This window comes from Gymnoscopelus microlampas (assembly GCF_963454915.1).
Source record: "Gymnoscopelus microlampas genome assembly, chromosome: 17".
In the NCBI taxonomy this organism is placed as follows: domain Eukaryota; kingdom Metazoa; phylum Chordata; class Actinopteri; order Myctophiformes; family Myctophidae; genus Gymnoscopelus; species Gymnoscopelus microlampas.
The window spans coordinates 28,984,162-29,005,676 of record NC_139954.1 but is presented as its reverse complement, the minus strand read 5'-3'; the positions used below and the strand labels follow the sequence as shown (position 1 = coordinate 29,005,676).

General features: G+C 40.5%; 1 protein-coding gene across 2 annotated transcripts; it reads right to left on the bottom strand.

The window, feature by feature from the left end:
* Nucleotides 1-619: 619 nt before the first annotated feature.
* klhdc3l (kelch domain containing 3-like) lies at nucleotides 620-19,109 on the bottom strand. 2 transcript variants are annotated; one of them, XM_084084527.1, is made up of 8 exons: nucleotides 19,027-19,109; nucleotides 9,158-9,348; nucleotides 8,731-8,813; nucleotides 8,421-8,499; nucleotides 7,337-7,383; nucleotides 6,416-6,530; nucleotides 4,335-4,545; nucleotides 620-3,490 (listed from the first exon to the last, which is right to left on the bottom strand). In XM_084084527.1, exons 2-8 carry the CDS (start codon nucleotides 9,315-9,317, stop codon nucleotides 2,809-2,811), a joined length of 1,377 nt encoding a protein of 458 aa, XP_083940653.1. In that variant the 5' UTR covers nucleotides 9,318-9,348; nucleotides 19,027-19,109; the 3' UTR covers nucleotides 620-2,808. The 2 variants fall into 2 exon arrangements, with proteins under 2 accessions (XP_083940653.1, XP_083940654.1); XM_084084528.1 differs by having other exon boundaries at nucleotides 4,335-4,527.
* Nucleotides 19,110-21,515: the final 2,406 nt, after the last annotated feature.

Below are 21,515 nucleotides of genomic sequence, written 5' to 3'. Positions count from 1 at the left end.
GTGTGTGGAGTTGTGGATATCCATAATTTTATTTCTACTACTCACAATGTATTTTTGGATATTCAAAATAAATGTATGGATGTCTGGAATTTGTCTGTTTTTAGTTTTGGATATCTGAAATTATATTTATGACTGAAAATAATTGTATTGTAGATATCTGAAATTGGAGTTTCTCCCAGTAAGAATTCTTGTAGATATTCAGAATGTCGGTTTTAGATATCCAAAATGCAATTATGCAAATATCTGAAACTGAAAACCCAATACACATGAATGGGAAAAGTGACACAATTTCTCCAAGGAAGAATAACGTCATGGATATCTTGATGGCAATTGTTGATAGGAAGAATTTCATTGTAGATATCTGAAATGTTAATTTTGACTAGGAAGAATTTAGTTATAGATTTCTGGTATACATATCCAGTCTAGCTATTAAATGTTAAAACGGCTTGCCATAGGTTCATACTTTCTCAATTCTCCTGCATGCTCTTCAGTGAAAGATTACAGCCAGGTACAAAAAACTAAACAAAGCACTGACTCTTCTCTTGCAGCACAGAAGCATGCAAGACAAGCGCCTCATATCATGACACATGTGGAGCTTGTAGATTTGCTATTTTAACCATTTTTGAAACATTTTGAACAATTTTATTACTGTGATTCACAATGATCTTACATTATGTGAGTTAGCTGTGTTAAAGTTACAGGATAATACAGTAGATTCTGACAAGTATGCCTGTAGGTTCTCAATTTGATATCAGATGACAGATGACAGTTATGATTTTGTGCCGCAACATTGGAACTACTGTAGCTCTAAATCAGGGGTCTTCAAGGGGGTCTGGGTCCCCTAGGGGGTCCTCAGAGTTACTACAGGGGGGACGCAAGCCGGTAGTAACATAGTTAAATTAAACTGTTCCTCATTTAGCAACTCAAAGGCACCTAAGGTGCTGCCTTTGACTTGCTCGGCAAGCTCAATCATTGTAATAACATCCATTATTGTGTGATGTGCCATTGTGTGTGCATGTTTAGGATAATCTTATACAGAATTGTATAAGAATATTCTGTAGTGTGATGAAACCAGATTTCTAAATCGTTTTAGGATTGTAAAACTCCTGTAGTCTGAGCCCAGTCATTGTAAGTAACTGTAAGTTACATGCATTCATTGTTCAATTGTCCTAAATAGCATGTCATAAAATCTCTATTTCTGATTCTGCCTGAAACGCTTTTGCATGTCTGTCCATGATGCTTTGAAATTAAACAGGCTCATGGACAAGAGAGACTCCTGAAACCATGACTGAGGTCAGCTGTAGTGTGTTGTTATAAAAAGTTATATTAAGATATCTAAAGATATACAATTCATATGAGTGTTGACTTGACTAGGGAGGGAGTGTAGCAGGGTTGAAATATGTTGCAATTCATTATGATTATGATTTCAATACATTTATACCAACCATGCTCATCTTCAATACTCATACGTGTTCCAATTTATTATATTATGGGCAGACAAAGATGCAGTTAAAAAAATAAAAGCGTAAAAACTAGTGAGTAAAAGAAAGTACACAACAATTATGATCAGAAATCACGTTTCATAGGCACATGTTTTCAACATGTTTACACTATAAACCACAGTAACACCTTTCACATTCAGGAGGCTTACAAAGTAGACCAGTGCAGCCATGTAAACACTTTCGCAATCCACCTCGAAATGTTATTTTGATCTTTTCTGTTACCTATTCTAACTCACTGTAGTAAAGGGCTCTTTTCATACAGACTGAGAACTTTGTTCAACAACTATAGCTTGCAGGAATTAGGAACTAGGGGGTGCAACGTGCGAGTGACACCTTTTTCCGATCACTCCCGAACACTTTGAAAATACAGTATGTGATTGTTACTGCAGTTTTGCTTTGCATTTGTTACCACAACAGATCACAGCATAATGTTAATGAAGCAGCATAAACATGAAATTATAATCATGACTAGTAAGAATTGTATTGTAGATATCTGAAATTGGAGTTTCTCCTAGTAATAATTCATTGTAGTTATCCAGAATGTTAGTTTTAGATATCCAAAATGCATCAAAAATAATGTTAAGGAAGCAACATAAACATGACTGGACGTGTAATAAATCATCCCTTCAGCATGAACACAGTTAAATGATATGATGTCATATTCATGAATAATAATTCCATTTTGTATAAAAGTGTATATCTTGTGTGGGCCCTGCATTATTATTGTGAAACTTAAGCCTGAGTTATATGAACTACAAGCTCACAATGCGTCTCAATGTGACGTGTTGTACACTGTCCACACAAGTATAAATCAGACTTAAAGGAACACTTCACCTATTTTCAACCATATCTTAATATAATGATATAATTGGTCCTCACTAATGCTCATTATAAGATGGTAGTGGTACCATTTCCGTCTACTTCATGCTCTGCGTCAGATGGGCTGTGGACAGTTCAGAAGCCTGCCTACCAATGTCATCTTCGGCAGTCTCATGCTGAGCATGTACGCAGAAATGGCACCATCCGAGTGAGCATTTAGTGAGGACCCATATAATAGGTGTTGAAAAAAGATGAAAATGTTCCTTTAACCACTTGAACCCCAGCAGACAAAAATAGCCTATCTAAACGCTCACAACGTGTCAAGTTGCAGAGCGTTGTGAGCTTGTAGGTATTTTAGGTAAATCGATTTAGTGTAGACGGAAAAAAGTACAGTTGCAACTCAGGTCCGTTTTACTAGTGGTTAATGTAAGGCTATCTAATGCAGAGCCATCATTTCACTCTGATGACGTGGCTTTGTCCTCTGATGTCAGGAGTCGGTCTGGGTCATCTGCCACATAGAGACGACCGCGTGCCGACTGAGAGGCTTCCCGCCGACAACCAGCAGGAGATTGGGCAGATGCTGAGTGATGCTGTCCTCCTCTGCATCTTCCAGCTCATCTCTAACCTCCTCCTCCACCTCCAACTCCACCTCCTCATCGTCACAGCTCCACTGCTGCTTGAACGCCTGGTTCTCAAACGTCAGGCAGGTTCCGACGCGCCGGGTCTCTCCGTCGGAGACATCAAGGGGCGTCTGGCTGCCGGGGCCCTTATTGGGCAAAAACGTCTCCAGCTCGATGTCTGTCCCCTCTGTCCCCTCTGTCCCCAGGTAGCCATAGGCTCGTGTCATAGGGAAGCATTTGTTCTTGAACGGCCTTAACCTGCCGTCCAGCAGGCCGTGTTTGAGTCCCGTGTGCGGGGAGGCTGGAGTGGTGTCGTCGGTTGAGTCTGGGGGCTGGTAGCTGGGGCCGATGCCCGCGAGGCAGTGGTGCATCCTGGGAGGCGGCTGCGAGCCGCAGGGGAGCGCGGGGAGTTTCTCCCAGGTATGGGAGGTGAAACTGTACCTCCACAAGCCACTCTGAGGGGAGGTCTGACTCTCACCTCCACCGAAAAGCACCATGCCGTCCCTGAAGGCCACGGCAGAGTGACCCATCAGTCTGGAGGGGCCTGACCTGTGGGAAAATATCCACACTTCATCAGTCGTGGAAGAAATACTCAGGTATTTTACTAGCAACATTTTACAGTTCATAAATACTCTCACCCTGCGTTTAAATTTTGACTTGGCAACAGTCTATTGAACTGATCAATTTAATTGATTATTTAAAAAATATATAATTTTTTATAAAATAATTGATTTTGGGGAGGAGAATTTATTTATTTAAAGTACAATAAATGTAAATGTATATAATCTGAGACGTACTGAGACGTTAAATGAAAACAGATTGATGAATGAATGAATCAAACCAGATACTGCATCTGGTTTGAACATTGAAGGACATCGTTGCAATTACCTCTCTGTGTCAGGAGAGGGAGACAATGTACATAAAACTTTGTAGCAGTAGCATAGCAAAAGTTTAACATACAGTACATTCCCTATTACTTATATAATTATATATTCTACTACTACTATAGTAATTTGCTGGATATTGCTTAGCATGAGATCATACATAGGGCCATTTAGGGACTCCATAAGTGTGGATTAGTTGTCTGGCTTGAGAGACGACGCTGTGGTCATTTTTTTAATTTTTCCCCCATTATGTTTCTGTGTAATTTTCTGCACATAACTTTCTTCATAATGTTTCATAATGTTATGTTGCTTACAGACACTAAAATCTCCAACACAAAAATGGTTCTAAGAGGCAGGAGAACCCAGACTAACACTTGCATCATAACTTCAATAAGCTAATTTTGTTCTTATTACCTACCCTATCCAAATAAACTTGGGACGGTGGTTGGACTAAGTAGCCCGCTTAACACTTGGTTCTGAGGGCAAGGGGGACCCAGACTAACACTCACGTGGTTCTGAGAGAGCTCCAGGTGTTGCTGGAAGAATTCCATCTCCAGAAGTCTCTCTGCTCCCTGAGGCCCCTCAGTCCTCCATACAGGTACATAGAGTCCTGGTGTGCCACAGCCGAGTGGCTGTGCCGGGGGCCCGGCCCTAATGAGCCCCCCCGCTGGGAGCCCTCCGGGACAGACCAGGCCATGGTGTCTGAACCATGCATAGTTCCTTATTTCCATAGAAAAAAAGTAAGGGAAGAAAAAGGGGGGGGGGGTGCAAGGGGGAAAAGAGATCAATCAAAGTAAACAAACAGATTATCTACATATTTACACATAGTACCTCATAAGTTAAGTGGCCTGGCTGAGCAACGCACCCTATTGAAATGGAGGAACAAGCGCGGTGGGCGACACCGAAGACGTTGGAAAGGAAGTCAAAAGCCTGCCGCTACATCTATTTTGGCTCCCTGATGCGGTCTGCTAACTTCCTCTTGCTTAATCACTTGCCACAGCTGGAAAGTAGATGTTAGTGCAGCATAGGGCATGATCTTTGTAACCCGACAGTCGAGCAGTAGAGCCTTTTCGTCACATGACCCCCTGCCATGGCACCTGCTGTAATGTTTTGACTTATGGAGAACGCCATATTAATATGTAATCAAAATGTATAAATACCTCTGTAGAAATCTATTGGGGGGGGGGGGGGGACAAGAAGCTTGTGTGAGGTGTCACTTGTTTGTCCTCATTAACTGGGTGACGGACATAGCCTTGTACGGAGGTTCTCCCATTTTAGCTAAGTTGCGGGGCGCGATATTGATTATTTGATATTTTGCTGTGTTTGGCTAGAATCTTGGCATGCCCATAATCTAGTTAAATAAACAGAGAATCCTGTCGGTTCCTATCATTACCGATTTTTCGGTGCCATTTTATTATGTAGCCCATTATGTACAGTAGCAGCCCATCGTCCAAATGATGGATATCTTCCAGATTTAAAAATTACTATTCGGATCATTCACTCTCCGTTATCTTCCCACCTACAGTATAGACACTATAATCCTGTACTAAATCTAATCTAAGATTAAAAAAAAAACTCTTATGGGTGTAAATGGCACACACTCTTCAAATGGGCTCCTAATCAGTGTCAGTTTGTGGGGATGATGATCCTTGATATGAAAATGTTTGACAATCACTGCTAATTACTGACAATGACTCAAATGGTTGAAATAACTGTTACCAACTATTTTAAGGTCAGCAGCAGCATTTTAACACACTACACTCATCTAATCCACTGTGACACGTTTCAACAGGCTTCAGTGTGCTAGAATATATTCAATCAGAAATGGCATTCAAGTTTAACATTAGTCCAAGGCGAGGCAAGGCATGTTTATTTGTATAGCACAGTGCACAGTCCATACATAATAGCATGTAAAGTCATATGTAAAGCCACAATAGGCTTTACATAAGGCATACACCCTTCCTTCCCCTTCCCACTGGGGGGGCTAAAACAAGGGATGTTTTTATTTGGAAGTCTACAGATCTCCAATCATGTCATCAATTGATATTGCGTAATGCAACGGGAAATTACATTGTTTATCAAAGTTAGAAAGATGACAAGTCCAGATAACAGCAACACAACGGAACCACTAATGGCCCTTTTCAACTCTGAAGGTTTAACCGTGAAGTTCTGTGATGTTTTTTTTGGTTTAAATTCCCATTTGGAGCTACTTCTTTATTTGAGATACATTAATGACGTTTCGATCCACTACAAGCTCTGCAAGCTCTACATGGCTGATCTACAAGCTCACAACACGTCGCGATGTGATATGTTGTGAGCTTGCTATATTTGCCATTTCTGAAACATGTTGAAAGTAAAAGTTCTGGGTTCACAGAACTTAGGGTTAGTACTAGCACCTCCTGAGCGGTGCCCAAATTAGGTTCTGAGAACCGTATCTGAGACCCAGCCGTAGCATATGGAAACAAATAAAATCCAGAACCTGTGAAATACTTGACATGGTGTGGTTCACAAAGTTATTGTAGTCTAAACAAGCTTTTAGTCAGGTGACAGGATGAGGGCAGGGACAGATGTGTGTGTTTTACACTCTCACCGAAATCCAAACTCCAGAACTCCTGTGAGGATCCTCTCATGTCGACATAGCCTCCATAAATGAACATGTTAGAACCCAGAACCACAGCGCTGTGGGCCTTCCTATTCACTGGCATCTGCCGCACACACACACACACACACACACACACACACACACACACACACACACACACACACACACACACACACACACACAGGGTACATATACAGGGTACATACACATAAGGATTTGCTGATTTAGCGATATTGTGACAACATGATACCGACATGATACATGGCACTGAACATGATACTGACAATGATACTGACATGACACTGACCATGATACTGACATTCAGCTATTTTTGGCAGAGATTTGGTGTAGATGGGAAAAAGAAGCGTAACAAGCTTAGCAGTAGCATATTTAATAAAACTATCAACAGGTTTACCTCTTAGTAGCATATGTGGTGTACTGTATGTGTTCAGAAAGCGTTATTCGTTAACAGCCCTACCGTGCAGTGTGTGTGCTTGGCAAGAGGAGACCGTGCGTTTCAAATGATTGTGGTACTGTATGTAGGGTTGCCAACAGTCCCGCATTAGCCGGGACGCCCCGTATTTGAGCCAAAAGGGGCGTGTCCCGTACGGGACTTTGTTTGTCCCGGACTCCGGTGTAAAGGGAAAAATAAAAAAAATATTTCTGTTTTTCTCCGGTGGGAACGGCATCATTGTTTGTGTGGCATGTCAGCCTGTTCCCAACCCTAACCCTAACCCTAAAACCGAAATAAAGTAACAAAAAAAAGTAACTTTATCCGCGGGAAACCCGAAAAAAATCGCGCGCGAGCGCACGGGGGACCCATGCACGCGCGCTGCGCGCGCGTGCATGTGTCCCGTTTCTCCAGTTCTGGATGTTGGCAACCCTAACTGTATGTGAGGTATTATGTACCTGAGAGCTGTTCGTCTTCCCCCGCCACTGAACCCATTTCTGCTTCACTGAAACACACAGCAACACAAAGCAATGATGAAATATAAGAGGTGAATAGAGCTAGTGAGGCAGGTTGTGCCCAATGTAAGACGGGCTGTCCATGGTGAAACAGGCTGTGCACTAGGGTTGGGCGATAATATATATGACTTCAAATCAATATCACCATTATTTCACAATTTTTACTCGATGATGATACATAAACGATTATTTAAGGGGGAAAAACAGCAATGTCAATTCATTCATTTTCGGTATAAGAAAATAGAAACCTTCTCGATTATGCGATTAACCGACATGAGCCAGATTAAGTCAGTTATTGGTTCTAAATGTGGGTTTTGATATATTTTCAGTTAATTTCCCAGCCCTACTGTGCATGGTGAAGCAGTCTAACAGAAGGTCACAAACAGGAACAGACATGTTGTGCGATTGTCAGGAAGCATGTCCTGTTTGGATCTCAGGGAACTCCTGCACACTTTTTTTGTGTAATCCCCTTTTTTCTTGACAGTGCATTGCATGAATGAACTGATGTTTAAGCCAGTGGTTCTCAAACGTTTTCATGTCAAGTAACCCCAAATTGCTGATATGTATTTGGTCGTGGACCCCCAACTGAAAACACAGGACACAAGATAAACAAGTGGAACTGGAAGTGATGAAACAAAAACTTTTTAATTTAATCTGATAAATATGTTCTCTCTCCTGATTGGATGAAATTGGATGACCCACCTGAAAATGTATTTTCAGATTTGAAAATACTGAAGGGCTAGAGAAATGGCAGACCCCTGTTACTGTACAAACACTCTATAGCAATGATTACCATCAGAATACAGAGCTTTGTTTTTGTTTGTTTTGACCAAAACATATCACTTACAGCTAAGTTAATGTTATGTGTAAAGCACTGTTGAAATGCACTCTACAATTGAACGTGCCTTGCCTTGCCCTGGTGTGTAATATTTTCTCAGCAGTGTAGAAGTGTTTGCCTTGGTGTTAATGAACAAGCACAGGCAGGTTTTGTCTTCCTGTCTGTATGTTTTCCCACTGTGACACCTACCTACATCAAACACCCAGAGGGGACATTTCCATTCTGTGTACGCACAGTCCAGCATTCCACCAAACACGTAGAGAAAACCCTGCGACAATCACACAGTGCCACAGATTATATCAGCAGATGTCAATGTGTTCTCTGTTTTTCATGAAAACAAATATGTCATTACAAAACAATATACAGTATATCCATTCATTTTAGTATAAATTCTGACTTGAAACTATGCACTTGGTAGTACAAAGATATAAACAATTCTACATTGAAAATGCAAGCTCTCAGACACACATAAAAACACACACTGATCAGTGGGTCATACCTGATAGGCCACCATTGAATGTTCTTCAAGTTCCTCCGGTGATGCTTCACCGGTACATACCAGCTCCGTCCATTCATTGTGCACTACGTACAGTACACACACACACACACACACACACACACACACACACACACACACACACACACACACACACACACACACACACACTGTTAACCACTTAAATCCTATATGGTTGGTATATGGTTTTGTGCGAAAGCTTTCCCCACAATATGGATGCTGGGGTTTATGTGGTTAAAATAGTGAAGGACCCTTCTTAAGAATATCACATCTTTGAGTTTGACCTTCCTATTTTCCTAATGTCTGTCTCTCTCAGCTTTCATACTGTCTGTCCAGCTTTACAGATGAGATCAGGACTCTTTATCAGCAGATATATCACCAAAAGTGGTGGTGGACATGGACGTCTTACCTACGCTGTACCTCCACAAGTCCTTAAGGGAGCGGCTGCTTCGGCCTCCCAGCACATAGACGCTCCCATCGTAGGAGCAGCAGGCGTGCTTGTAGCGGTCGGCTGGTGCCGGACAGCTCTGGGGCAGATCTCGCCACAGGCATGGACCTCTCTGACTCATGGTGGGAATCCCCACACCTTCATCGCAGCATCTGTTGATGAGAAACCCACGCACACTGTTAGGGCTGCATGATGATCACTAAAGCCTAGTTTATACTCCATGGTACGACGGTGACGTTTGCCAAAAAGAACACGATGCAGCACGTTAGCAAGCAACACCCTCTGGTTCCTCCTACAGATTCATTTGACCAAGCTACACCTTTCCACGAAGGCCCTGCCGCCGTTTTTGTACATATAGTGTTTGTATTTGTTGATGACATGTATTATTGTGTACATTTTTTCATGCTATGTTGATGAATTGAATACATAGGACCACAATGGAAACAAGTCCCCAGGAACGTTTTTGTGTTTTTTTTTTTTTGTGTGTCTTTTAGCCTTTATGTCTTACTGTACAAGGTGCTGCTTACATTTCTGACTAATAAAGTATTCAATCAATCAATCAAAAGCTCTCTCTCCTGGCTGTTGTCCATTTCCCTCCCAACACAAACTAACTCTCAGCACTTCCCACCTCCCCTTTGTACCAGGTGGATCCTACCAAACGACAACAAGCTGTAATTGAGAATCTCACCTGAGTTCATTGATTGATCACCTAAAAATCAGTGCTGCTGTTACATGGTACAACGGTTCAGTTACCATGGGATGCAACCCCTCAGTGAACAGAGACGCTTCATAGAAATATATGAAAAGCTGCCTTGGCATGCTCACTACACCTGATGATACCTGATACCTGACACACACACGCAGCATCTCCATGGTTCACAGCCATCAAACATTCACCCCAACACACAATGGTTCACGTCACATGGTGTCAGAACGAGCTGCGGCCCGTTACCATGGCAAAGCTTGTTGTCACAGGCACAGCTGATCTTTAAATGACCGCCCTCAAAATCATAGTTAGTGTGGTTGCCCAACAGGGCAACCAGACTATAGTACTCTATACTCTTTATTTATTTATAGATAAACTTTTTTCAAACCGCATCTCCTCCCACAGTTTTTATCCCCTAATGTTGTGCCATATATCAAAATGACCGTCTTGAACGGGAATCGTGCGCTTGTATTTTGCTAAGAGATTGGTTGAATAGTTTAATTGATATTAATTTAATTAGTGCATTAAATGTCCCCATCCACTTTAATGTAAAAGTGTAAAAACTCAAATTCAAGTATTTTTTTCTCAGAAACCGTAAGAGCTAGAGTTACCAGATTTGGAGAGAAGGTTCATAATTTAGTCCGAAATTATTTAACAAAATATCACACCATTCGGCCTCATGGTGGCGCTATAACAGCCCCCTTTACGTTTTGGCCTGTAACTCTTGAACCGTAGGTCCTAAAATCAAAATTTCTTTTCACCTGGATTCCTTGGGTCACTACGCATCTCCCCATATAGGCCACGCCCATTTGCGTCAGGATAGATTTTTTGATATTGATTTATTAGTGCATTAAATTTCCCCATCCACTTTAATGGGAATTGCAAAAACTCCCATTCAAGTATTTTTTTCTTGGAAACCGTAAGGGCTACAGTTACAAGACTTGGAGGGGAGGTTAATAGTTTTTTGCAAAATTATTAAAAAAATAATCACACCAGTCGGCCACATGGTGGCGCTATAACAGCCCACTTTACCTTTTGGCCTATAACTCTTGAACCGTAGGTCGTAAAATCAAAATTTCTTTTTCCCTGGATTCCTTGGGTCACAACGCATCTCCCCATATAGGTCACGCTCATTTGCGTCAGGATAGATTTTCCGCCATTTTGAATTTTCTTCAAAACACACTTTTTGCTCCTTTTCCTAACGTTTTTTTCCAAATCTCACAAAAATCGGTACACGTGATCTATGGACCCCTGCGATCAACATATCCAAACGGCATTATGATAGTCCTTACCGTTCTTCCGTAAATTGTTTCCAAAGTTAGCGGGAGGGACCCGTTTTACCAAAAATTTCAAAAATCACGAACAAAACGTCCAATCGATCCCAAATTTGAATCACATGTCGAGGGTGATTTACTCAACGAGTCCCCAAAAATATTTCCACTTTGACCCATAGGGGGCGCCACGAATGCGCAAAATGTCACCGTTGCATGCGAAAACATGATTTTTGGGGGAGTCGGTCCCTTCAAAATGAAACGCAAGCGATCTCAGGAGTGACGTGACGATGTAATTGGCGCAGTCTCCGACGGTATTCCTCCCGGCGTATTGCTCGAGTCCCAACCGGCGTCGGCGCAACCACACTTTGCAATTGCCAATTGCGACGCGTCTAGTTCTAATCCATACCGAAAAGATTATATGTCATGTGTGTCAAAATATACAAAAAAATGAAGATTATGTAGAAAAGAATATGCAAGGAAATAGTGCCTATTATGTAGAGTGAAAATGATTTCCAAAATATATATTTTCAAATATATGTTGACTTTTATCATATTTGTTTTGGGTAAACTAGTTTTGTTTTCTTTAGATCGTTATGTCTCTCTCTCAGCCACTGAGGACTCTCTCTCAGCCACTGAGGAGACAGATGGACAGTATGACTCTGGGGAAAAACACTCTGGTAACTGATGCACAACTGCTTCAGACTGGAAAACATCAGTGCACTTTATATTTGTCTTGTAGATCATGTGACTCAGTCTCAACCTTTTTAATTTTCAGGACCCCAATTTGTTTTTATTATTTGATTTCTATCTCTGGGAACCCAATCTAAGAATCTAAAGAACATGTTTAATGTTGGTCTGTCATTTGGTCCAGAATTCCTTTACTGCCTTTTATGTACTGTAAAGATAACAGTGAAACATGTGAACTCTATGTTCTCTGGCTGTATTTACTTGTGGATGTAATAATGATCAAAATACCCATTCTTATACGTTCTCTAGCTGTATTTGTACATGTAATTAATGGTGAGAGTTAACAATAGATCATTTAGCTTGGGAACCAGGACCCCCGTGGGACCCTGGGCCCAAAGTTGAGAACAACTGTAGATCACTGTTATTATTATTTTTTGAGATTGTTTAGATTCCACTGTGTTGTTTGATAACTGCTATTACACTCTGATCAGTTATCTTGTGAGATTACTGTAAGAACCTTATTGCTGAGCTTCATGCTGACAGACCAAAGGTAAATTCTCCAACTGCAGCTGACGGGTTACGAAGACATTAGCCTTGATCTCCAGGCTATTATTGTTTAGTTTTGCTAAAAAATAAAAGCCTGGAGCAGCGCGTCGGTGTACCCGATATAGGAAGTGTTTCATTTCCCCAACCAACCAGAGTGCAGTGGGCGTCGCTCGTAATGTTGTGTTGACGGGCGGGGGCTGACGGACAGATCGGTGAACCAATGGGATCACACGGCTGTTCTCGCCGGAGATGTTAAACACGCCCCTTTAGGTCAGAAAACAGGAGCGTTGCTGCAGCCTACGAAGACATATACTGTAAAACATGGAGGTATATCGTTGAACTGTGTAATTAAGGAGGTTTTAGGGAGAACATGATGTTGTCAAAATGTAGAATATTGACTTTTGGTCCCTAACTTAATAGCCTGATAACAGTTTAAAGTCACGTATCACCGTCGAGCTATAATGCCAATAGACTACTACGCCAATCAATATAGTCCAAACTAAAACCATGATACACATTCATGCATGATTAAAAGCACATGCATACTATGTAACATGTAACAGTTATGTGGTTGTCTGTATGTGTATATACACGTAACTGTCGGGGACCTCATATGTCCAAAACTGATTCATTTAATTTCAATACAATTCAAAAATAGCAAAAATAGCCGATCTGCTAGCTCAAAATGCGTCGCTTTTGCTACTTTTGTGTGACACTGGTAGTATGACAAAGTAGGGCATTCATTTACGGAAAAAACAAACAAACATAAAAGGTTGAAATATGAAATCCATGACAGGAATGTCAGCCCCAACCAAACCTATTGTGACAGACAATGAACTTGGCTTTGCCAATGACCTAAATACTTTCTATGCCAGATTCGAATCATTGGGCGATTCCTCTAAGTGCACTGAAATACTTAAGGCTGTAACACCTGCCCCCTCAGACAGAATTATCATCACTGAAGAGGATGTCAGGAAAGTGTTTCGGTGTACTAACACAAGGAAAGCTAATGGGCCGGACGAGTGCAGTGCTTTTCTCCTCAAAAACTTTGCATCCGAGTTGGCTCCTGTGTGGCAACCAATATTTCAAACCTCTGTAGACACACATATAATTCCTCTGTGTTGGAAAACCTCACACATAAAACCATTACCCAAAATCCAATGTCCAAAAGAACATAAGGATTATAGACCCATAGCTCTTACTTCAGTGACCATGACATCACTGGAAAGAATACTGTTGCAACATCTTGTGAGTATAACTAAAGACAAATTTGACCCCTGTCAGTTTGCTTATAAGAAAGGTTGCGGTACAGAGGATGCGGTTGTCACACTGGTCCACTTCATTACAAAACACCTAGATAAGTCTAATAAGAATCATGCAAGGGTGCTGTTCTTAGACTTCTCTTCAGCCTTCAATACAATACAGTCTGATATTCTGGTGTCAAAGATGGTACAGTTGGAACTGAATCCATACTTAATTCACTGGTATGCTTCCTTCCTTACTAACAGAGTACAGAGGGTGAAAGTGAACAAAACCCTCTCCTCAGCATTAACCACTAATGTTGGTGCTCCCCAGGGTTGTGTACGCTCAGCTGTATTGTTCACCCTTTATACTGACAGCTGTAGTACTGAGAAATGTCTGTCTGAATGTCGCACTGACAAGCCAGACCAATACATTCTAAAGTACTCTGATGATACAGTTTTGATTTCTCTTTTGGATAGTTCCAGTGATCCTGGACTGCACCAACACAGAGTAAATAAGGTGGTGGAATGGAGTGATAACAACGCTCTTATCATTAACACAAAAAAGACAGAAGAGATTGTTTTTGGTGCCCCACTAGAGATACACAGATCCCCTATTACTATTCATAGTGAACAGATCAACCAGGTATGTTCGTATACATACCTAGGAGTAGTAATAGACCACCTTTTGTCATGGAAAGACCAGATTGAATCAGTGGGTAAGAAGACAAAACAAAGAGTCTATTTCCTTCGCCGTCTGAGATCTTTTGGTGCTAGTAGACAGATTCTTCTTTTGTTTTTCACTTCTGTTATTATGAGTGTCCTGCAGTACTGTAGTACCACCTGGTATGGATGTCTGTCTGTAGCTTTAAAGTCACAACTGCTGCAACAAGTGAACATTTGTTCAAAGATTGTTGGACAACCACTTCAGAGGCTCTATACATCTACGTATGATAACAGTATGATAAGGTTGGCAAGGAATATCACTTCAAACACTAGCCATGCTTTGTATGGAGAATATAGGTTGCTGCCTTCAGGAAGGAGATACAGTGTTCCTACATACAATAAGGTCAAACTGAAGAGGTCCTTTGTCCATCAGACGACATTGAGGCTTAATCAGGAGTTATAAGCCAGGGGTAGGCTGAGTGGTGGACATTGCTCTTGTCTTTGCATGTCTTTATGTATGTATTTGTATTTTGTTGTTTTCTTGTGTCATGTCAAATGTGTGTACTGTTATATGTTGCATACATGGCTGTTTCTGGGTCGCAAGACAAATTTCAGTGCAATTTTTGTGCGGTTCTGGGCGGGTTGGGTTCGTTTTTTTCCAGTTTTTGGTTACTTTATTTCGGTTTTAGGGTTAGGATTCGGGTTAGGTTAGGGTTATGTTATTTAATTATTATTTTTGCATGATTTTCCCGATTTATTATCAAAAAAGTACTTTTTTTTTTTTCTCCCCTGGAGCCAGGGTATGGCAGCTGCAATAGCCTGCCATACCCAATTGACGCCCCTGGTTGAGATCTATATTAGATTTTTCTTTTTCTCCTTGCTCCCCCCCTTCTTTCCTTTTCTCTTTCTGAAAATACCAAAAAATGATGGAGCTTAAGAACACATTTCACCCCACCCACTTCCACCTGTAAACCTGTGATGTGACAATAAAGTTTATTCTGATTCTGTCATAAACTTAAGTGTACATTCCGATTATGCATTGTCATAAACACATCAGTAACTGATTACATAGTTACTGGAAAGGTTTCTCAACTTAAATAGCAGTTATCTAATCTCTACAACACCCTATCTAGAGGTCACACCTCTGAGGTCAGTGCAGGTGCTCACCAGTGTGACATGTCAGCTTCTAGCTTCTACAAACACCTAGTTAGAGTCTATTGTACCTTATCTAAACACCGACTTCCAAGCTAACCCTGCTATTCAGGGTGAAGCTATAACTAGAGTTGTTACGATACAGATACCAGTATTGGAAATGCCTCCGATACAGCCTACTGTAACACACTGGATTGGGTATCGGCGAGTATGTGAGTCACCAATCGGGTATGACATGATTTATCACGTGATGATAACACATAGCAATTTATGTTTTGTTTTTAAATTTATGTTGGACTGTTACTGTACTGATTTAAATCTCTTATTTTACCAAGTTGGGGATGCCCTTTGACAGTTGTTTAAAGGAAATGTCATTTATTTATGTTCTTTTTCAGTTATGAGTGACTGTCAAACTAGATAAAAAAAGGAAGTTCTATGGCATTCATTCTCTGTATGTATTTGTTAATGTTTTACAAAGGGTCTAACCTGAGCCAAGCCATACAACAATGATAGCAATCTATCATATCACATCAAAACAGAGTCAGTAGTACAGTATACAACTGTTAAAATATAAAAAAGGTTCAGATATCGGAATCCGTATTAGGAAAGAGTTTTGATTTAAGCTCATAGAAGTGACCTCAGTGTAGATGCATTATAGATTTAACCACATGAACCCTAGCGTCCATATTCTGGACCATGTCATCTAGGCAAATGTTTTGCAAAAATATCCAATCTACAAGCTCACAATGTTTCGCAACTCGAACCGTTGTGAACTTGAAGGTCGGCTACCTTCGTCAAAGAGATTTGGTGTAGAGGGAAAAAGATAGTACAGACCCCTGGGGGACCCCGATCAATGAAGTATATAGGGTTTAAGTGGTTAAGCTAGATTCATCAAGCAGGAAAAATCATTGTAAACGTTTGTATCTAAACCACACAATCAGATCATTACTTGGTATAATGTAGCTCAAAGATTAAAGGTCCTATCTAGAAACCTGACTGAGCTTAATACCTTTTATCATACTTCTAGCTTATGAAATGACCTCTCAACTTGAAACAATATCGGCACATTATCAGCAGCTAATGCAAGACCTTGACTGTAGTTTATACAGTGAAAGCTAAGTGAAGGCTCCTCTCAAGGCCAGTCCATGGATAAACAGCAATGTCCCTGATCTGAAATATCCTCTGTAGAATCACTGAGAATGTGGAGAAAATCCACTGAGATACTTAAACACCTGGCATCCCTATTTTGGACATGTCATTGTAGGTGAAAGTATAAGTACCAAATACCAAAAACAAATGCTAGATTTCTCATGTTTCTAGATGTTTCCATTCTTTTTGACAATAGCAGATCTTCAAGCCCACAATGTGTCACAATGTGAAGCATTGTCAGCTTACAGTACTGTACAATCTGAATAGCCAAAGTATAAAATTGCCCTTAATTGCCTTAACCCCTTGAACCCCAGCATCCATATTCTGGGAGGAACATTAACCAGAAATGTTTTGGCGAAGAGATCTGGTGCAGAAGGAAAGAAAGAGCGGTCCAAGTACAGAGCCAACTCAGATCCAGTTAGACAATTTAACTTTTTTTTAGGAACAGCCGACACAGAGGAGAGGAAAGCCCAGTGAAATAAGATCACTATACTGTTTACTTCATCAATCACTAACTGAATCCTCCCCAGCAGCTGACCGCCCTAGTGCATTTATTTAATAGTAACATCATTAACACCCAAGCAGGTGTCAACAGAAACACTGGTCCTGTTTATGATGATACACCCTGCAAAACAACTGCAACCCTGACAACTGAGACATGCTGTGCTCATACTGTGCTCAGTGACATTAATGCTCTTCCTCTGACCAGAATCATATCAATCATATCATATCATATCATATCATATCAACACACACACACACACACACACACACACACACACACACACACACACACACACACACACACACACCCACACCCACACCCACACACACACACACACACACACACACACACACACACACACACACACATACATATACATTCAACCACATTCTAAGACTGGTGTTAATATTGTTCTACTCAGCGTACTGAGCTTAGATAGACTATTGTGGCAGTTGATATAGCATACATAAAACTATATTTTTAGTTTTAGTTTAGTTTTATATCGCCAATTCTGTATTGTAACTACTTAAAGGGGAAATCCACCCATTTTCAATATTTAACTATGTCATTAATATAGCATAAAGGAGTTGTGTGGAAATAAGAAAAAAGTTCCCCCCTTTCTGTGTTGCCTTGAACTGGAGGATTGATTGTGGGTTTAACATTGCAAATTACAACGTGATGACTCATCATGTTGTAATTTGCAATGTTAAACCCACAATCAATCCTCCAGTTCAAGGCAACACAGAAAGGGGGGAACTTTTTTCTTATTTCCACACAACTCCTTTATGCTATATTAATGACATAGTTAAATATTGAAAATGGGTGGATTTCCCCTTTAAGTTTAACATTCTATATGAATGTTATAAAAATTTGATAAAGCTATCATTATTATTATTACTACTACTACTATATTAGTAGTACTAATATAGTAGTAGTAGTATTAATAAATACAAGTACTAATTTAGTACTAGTAGCTAGTTTTAGCAGTAGCCTTGTATTAGTAGTAGTAACATAGTATTATAGTAGCTACTATGTACATCATTCTCAAACTTTGAACTTTTTAAAGTAAACATTAGTAAACAAGTAAACATTTAGTACAATTTTGAGGTCTTTTTTACTTTACTGGAGTATTTCCAATTTTCAGTACTTTTACTTCTACTCCACTACATCTCCGAGACAAATATTATACTTTTACTCCCCTACAATTATTTGAAAACTTTAGTTGCTAGTCACTTTGTAGATTTTGATTATTATTACATCAATTATATTATATCAACCACTTCAGCCCTATATACATTTCTCTATTTAAGCGCAAAAACAGTTTTGAAATAGGACATTCTGCATAAGGAGTATTTTCTACTGTTGGTACTTTAAGTACATTTTGATACCAATACTTTGTACTTTTACTCAAGTATTTTTTTTTAATTCCGGACTTTTACTTGTAACAGAGTATTTCTACATTGCCGTATTGGTACTTAAGTAAACAATTTGAGTACTTTTTCCACCACTGTTCATATGTTTTCTGCCTATGTTTTCTATACGTTGTGAGTGTGCCCATCCCTATGGCCTAGAAATAGAAACGTACCGTTAGTTACAGTAACTATAGGTTCAGCCTCACGCGGGGCTGAAGTAAACAAGACTCATCCTTTATGTTTGACAAAAACAAGTATAGACTCATCATCCGCAAATCAACATGTTGCCCTGGAAAACACATCGACCACAACAACACGATGGAGAGAAAAGTTGCTCCATAGCGGCAAGCTGAACAGCGGAACAACTTTTAGTTTTCTTAAAGAGATTTGTGTTTCTCACAGAATCAAAGCACAATGGAGCCATTGTATTGTGATGGGTGTTATTATTTATCAGTAAGAAAAAGCTAAAGTTGAGTTATTAGAATAACTTACAACAACACGCCTGCAGATCCTCTTGGTGTAATTCTGCTGTCTCTCCAATATAATTATAGTGTATCTGCTGATGCACACACTCACACACAGAGAGAGAGGGAGGGGCGAGAGAGAGAGAGAGAGAGAGAGAGAGAGAGAGAGAGAGAGAGAGAGAGAGAGAGAGAGAGAGAGTGTTTTTTGTCTTGTAATATTACTGTAAATTACACTGATCCGCTTCTCTTTTTTTATGAGGATTATTGATGACATGTCCGTTCAGATCAGAGGGTTTCAACATTCCAACTGTTGCTGAGTTTGCAATTGTCAACATTGTAGTCTTTTGTAATCGCATGACTATAGTCATGACTCATGCGATTACAATAATGTTGGCTGTCATTATTGATTTCTCAAACATTTTCATGGACACCCAAATTGATGTATTTGGCCGGCAGATTCTTTTTTTTTGGTTTATGCCGGGGACCAGAATATAAGAGAACATTTGTCAACATTTATCTACACCCCTCATTTTGTTGAGGACCCCCAGGTAACCCCCCCCCGCCATGGACTAATGTATGTAACCAATTCTTGCATCCTGGGAGGAAGAGGAAGGAGGAAGGATAGAGATAGATAGTCTGAGTCATAGATATCTATGGTCTGAGTGGAGCAAGTTAACCATATGACGCCATGACGTTTACACAATGTCACACTGACTTTAGTGACCTGTGGAATCCTGTGACTCCAGTGGCCGCTGTACACTGTATTTCTTTTCTTCCTTTTTTCCCCGTCAGCATCCTCGATACAACAATTCTCCCAGGCAGTGGTGGCTTATCCAATGGGCTTGAGGTGCTGAAGCACAGGGCACCAACCTTGGGGGGGGGGGGGGGGGGGGGGGCAGACTTCATTAGTGTGGTTGGGCAACCACACTATTGTTATCCTCCGAGGCCATAACAGTTTATTTTGAACCGCATCTCCTCCCACAATTTATTTTTCCCAATTTAGTGCCATATGTCAAAATGACCGGCTTCACCGGGAATCGTGTGCTTGTATTTTGTGGTTTCATAGTTTAATTGATATTGATTTATTAGTGCATTAAATGTCCCCATCCACTTTAATGGGAAAATGAAAAAACTCCCATTCAAGTATTTATTTCTCAGAAACCGTAAGGGCTAGAGTTTCAAGACTTGGAGGGGTGGTTCATGATTTAGTCCAAAATTATTGGAAAAATAATTACACCAGTCGGCCTCATGGTGGCGCTATAACAGCCCACTTTACGTTTTGGCCTATAACTCTTGAACCGTAGGTCGTAAATTAAAAATATTTTTTCCCTAAATTCCTTGGGTCATGACGCATTTGTGTCAGGATAGATTTTCCGCCATTTTTAATTTTCATCAAAACACACTTTTAGCTCCTCCTCCTCCCACATATTTTGTCCAAATTTTCTATGTCAAAAATCGGTACACATGATCTCTGGGCCCATGCGATAAACATATCCAAACGGCATTTTGATAGTCCTTACCGTTCGTCCGTAAATGGCTTCCAAAGTTAGTGGGAGGGGCCTGTTTTACCAAAAATGCCAGAAATCACGAACGAAACGTCCGGTGAATCCCAAATTTGAATCACATGTTGAGGATGGTTTACTCAACAAATCCCCAAAAGCATTTCCATTTTGACCCATAGGGGGCGCCACAAATGCACAAAATGTAACCGAGGCAAAAACATGATTTTTGGGGGATCAGTCCTCTCAAAATGAAATAAAAGCGATATCAGGAGTGACGTGACAATACGATTGGTCTGTTACATTTGTGGGAGGGGCCTATTTATTTAGTGGGAGGGGCCTATTTCCTAAAATCAAAACGGCACGTATCACGAAGGCAGGATCCGATCGGCACCCGATTCGAATGGCACGTCGCACGGCCTCCGACGGTATTCCTCCCGGCGTATCCCTCGAGTCGTGATACGGTCGGCGCAACCACACTTTGCAATTTCCCAGAATTGCGACGCGTCTAGTTATGGATGCTATAAATCAGTAGAGACCCCCACATTAACGTATGCTTTATGGCCACGGACCCCTAGGGACCCCCTGGCCCAGGGGCCCCCATCTGAAAAATATTTAGTGCCAGGGACCCCCAGAAGAGAAAAGTTATGTTAAGAAATTTAACATCATTCAAAATGTTCCAAACATTTTCAAGATGTTTCAAACATTTTTTAAAATATCAGATGTACAAGCTCGCTGCGCCGCCTCGAAGTGACGCGCTGTGAGCTTGTAGATCTGATATTTTTGAATGGCCAAAGTATAAAATATGGATAAAGTGGTTAAAATGATTGTGATGCTGTATTTTAAATTGAATTGATTTTTTTTTGTTTTAAAACATACTGGTTTTAAATAGACAATTTATTCAAATATGTAAATATACACGATTCACATATGCAAAGTACAAAAGTATTCACATTAAAATATACTTAAGTGCTGAAAGTAAAAGTACTCATTTTGCAGAATATCCCATTTCACAAGT

Excerpts from the sequence above, each read along its gene's own strand:
- klhdc3l (XM_084084527.1), bottom strand. The coding sequence starts at position 9,317 with ATGAGTCAGAGAGGTCCATGCCTGTGGCGAGATCTGCCCCAGAGCTGT. Across the intron at positions 6,531-7,336 it reads GGAAGACGAACAGCTCTCAG|ATGCCAGTGAATAGGAAGGC; the intron begins GTACATAATACC and ends TGTGTGCGGCAG. Across the intron at positions 3,491-4,334 it reads TGGAGCTCTCTCAGAACCAC|GTCAGGCCCCTCCAGACTGA; the intron begins GTGAGTGTTAGT and ends ATTTTCCCACAG.